Source organism: Cyprinodon variegatus, unplaced genomic scaffold (genome assembly GCF_000732505.1).
Source record: "Cyprinodon variegatus isolate N-32 unplaced genomic scaffold, C_variegatus-1.0 Scaffold851, whole genome shotgun sequence".
Classification (NCBI taxonomy): domain Eukaryota; kingdom Metazoa; phylum Chordata; class Actinopteri; order Cyprinodontiformes; family Cyprinodontidae; genus Cyprinodon; species Cyprinodon variegatus.
This window is the reverse complement of record NW_015151304.1, coordinates 163,985-166,131: the sequence shown is the minus strand read 5'-3', so window position 1 is coordinate 166,131 and position 2,147 is coordinate 163,985. Positions and strand designations below refer to the sequence as shown.

At 44.9% G+C, this 2,147-nt stretch overlaps 1 protein-coding gene across 1 annotated transcript in view; it reads left to right on the top strand.

Annotated features, from left to right (window-relative positions):
- Window positions 1-1,276: 1,276 nt before the first annotated feature.
- penk (proenkephalin) overlaps window positions 1,277-2,147 on the top strand; it is an 11,938-nt gene continuing 11,067 nt past the window's right edge. Inside the window, exons 1-2 of the mRNA XM_015397314.1 lie at window positions 1,277-1,398; window positions 1,477-1,623. Of these exons, the coding sequence (XP_015252800.1) occupies window positions 1,480-1,623 (144 nt within the window). The 5' untranslated portion in view covers window positions 1,277-1,398; window positions 1,477-1,479. The remainder of the gene's footprint in view (window positions 1,399-1,476; window positions 1,624-2,147) is intronic.

Below are 2,147 nucleotides of genomic sequence, written 5' to 3'. Positions count from 1 at the left end.
CTGATTTCTCCAGCATCAAATTTTATCTATTTGAAGTCTCTCTGCCAGGCTGGTGTCTCTCAATCCCTCAATGAGGCGATCTCTTATTGACTCATCATGCTGAGGGTTGTAGTTTCAGTTTTCAACCAAAGCATAAAGCGCAGTAAAAAACAAGTCAACAGTCTCATTAACCTGCAGCACTCTAACCTTGGGGGTCGCTGACTGCAGCACATGAACCACGACAAAGCGCTGAGGGGCTTGGGGACAAACTCTCACTGAGCTCTAAATCAGGGACCAGTTCATAAACCGGCTCAGGGGTCTCTGGGGAGGGAACACTACGGAGACCTGACCATAGAGAGGCGACGCCAGAGGCCCTGAAACTGGATTTATCTGTTGATCCTGGAAGTGACGGCTGAGGGAGGACTGACCCGCCTCGGGGGAGGATTATGGTTAGTAGCAGGCCGTCTAGGGGGGCTCTGAAATTTCTGTAACTGATCCACAAGAAAGGAGATTTTTTCTGTAAATGCTAACACTAACTTACTCCGCTGTGCATCTAGTTGGAACATTTCTAGCTGCTCCTCCTGTTTGTTTAGCCGTCTCACCCGGGCGCCCAAAACTGAGACCAACTCTGCTGGTTTCTGGCTGGTTTGAAGGAACCAAATGCCGACACTGAAGCTGAAATGTCTTCTTCAAGATTTAATAACAATAACGATAACAGAAGCAAAAATCCAAAACATAAATCTGAGAACCAGGAATCCTCACAACAAAGACGACAGACCTGTAAAGAGTGACTGAATATATGGGAGAGAGAAGATCAGGCTAATCTGCAGATTGGGAGCAGGTGAGAACAGAGGAGACTAGAAGGGAACCAGGAGGAGACTGACACAAGAGGGCAGCAGAGAGCAAACAAGAAATACCTAAGAACTAAAATACAATAAAAAAAAATAACTAGAACATGAGATCCATGAAAACTCAGAGATTTGAACAGAACCAGAACCAGAACCAGAACCAGAACCAGGACCAGGACCGGGACCAGCACCAGGACCGGGACCGGCGGAACCTCAGAGAACTTTAAAAACACTAAACCTGAATCTGAGCCCTTCGTGACAGGAGAGTGGAAGGGTGGAGGTGTTGACTCCGTGGGTGGTGAGTGGGCTGCCGCGTCACGGACTGCATCCCCCCCCCAGCCTTTCATCCTGTGACGTAGGACCGAGGCAGAAGTTTAAAAAGCTGGCGCCCCCCCCCAGCAGCACTGCATTGGCTCTCTGCGCCCTCAGCTGCTCTTCGTGGGGAAAAGTTGCAGCTCCGTTCGTGTCCGTGGATCTGCTGCTTCTGAAACACCTGTGGAAAAACCGAGCCGCGTCCTTCTCCCTCCGTTGGTCAGAAGCAGAGAAACAGGCTGTTTTCAGTCTATTGGAGGTAAGAGTCACTCAGCCTAAACATTTAATCCCACCTCAATCATCAGAAGTTGATTTAAAGGTGATTTCTGCTCCTCAGCCAATGGCTGTGATCGCCCTCAGCTGCCTGTGGATGCTGCTGCTTGCGGGCTCATGCGTGAGGCTGGCGGCCGCCGCAGAGTGCGGGACGGAGTGCGCGCGCTGCGTGTTCAGTCTGCGGGGACAGAAATCTGCTTTCTCCACTCTGGTACTGTCATCATTCCCTTTAATATTCGCTCTGCTTTAAACTAAAAGACAAGTTTGCTTTTCCTTCTAAACTGGACCAATGAACAGAAACAGCTTCTTAATCTGGATTATTTAATCCTTTAGAAAACCAACATCCTGCTTTTATAATCTCCATTTATCACTTTATGACCTTTTTCTCTTCTCCTTTTTAATAAACATGCATCTATATTCATGTAATCCGATCATTTCAGGATGTAAAACAACCAGATTAGAAGATTAGATCAGTCAGTCTAAGGATTATTTAAACATTTCAACAGTTTTTCAAACTAGCTGAATTATATCGTTACATATTATACTAATTTATATTTAGTTACTTTAACTGATTTTTTTCATATTAGCATAATAGAACATAAAACAGAAACTCAATATTAAGCTGATGCAAAAAAAAAAAACCGGTTTCATTAAAAATATTTAGTTATTAGTTATTTATCTTCATTGTGTTTGAAGTTGTTTTAAAGGTATTGAGTATTTTTAACACACACACAC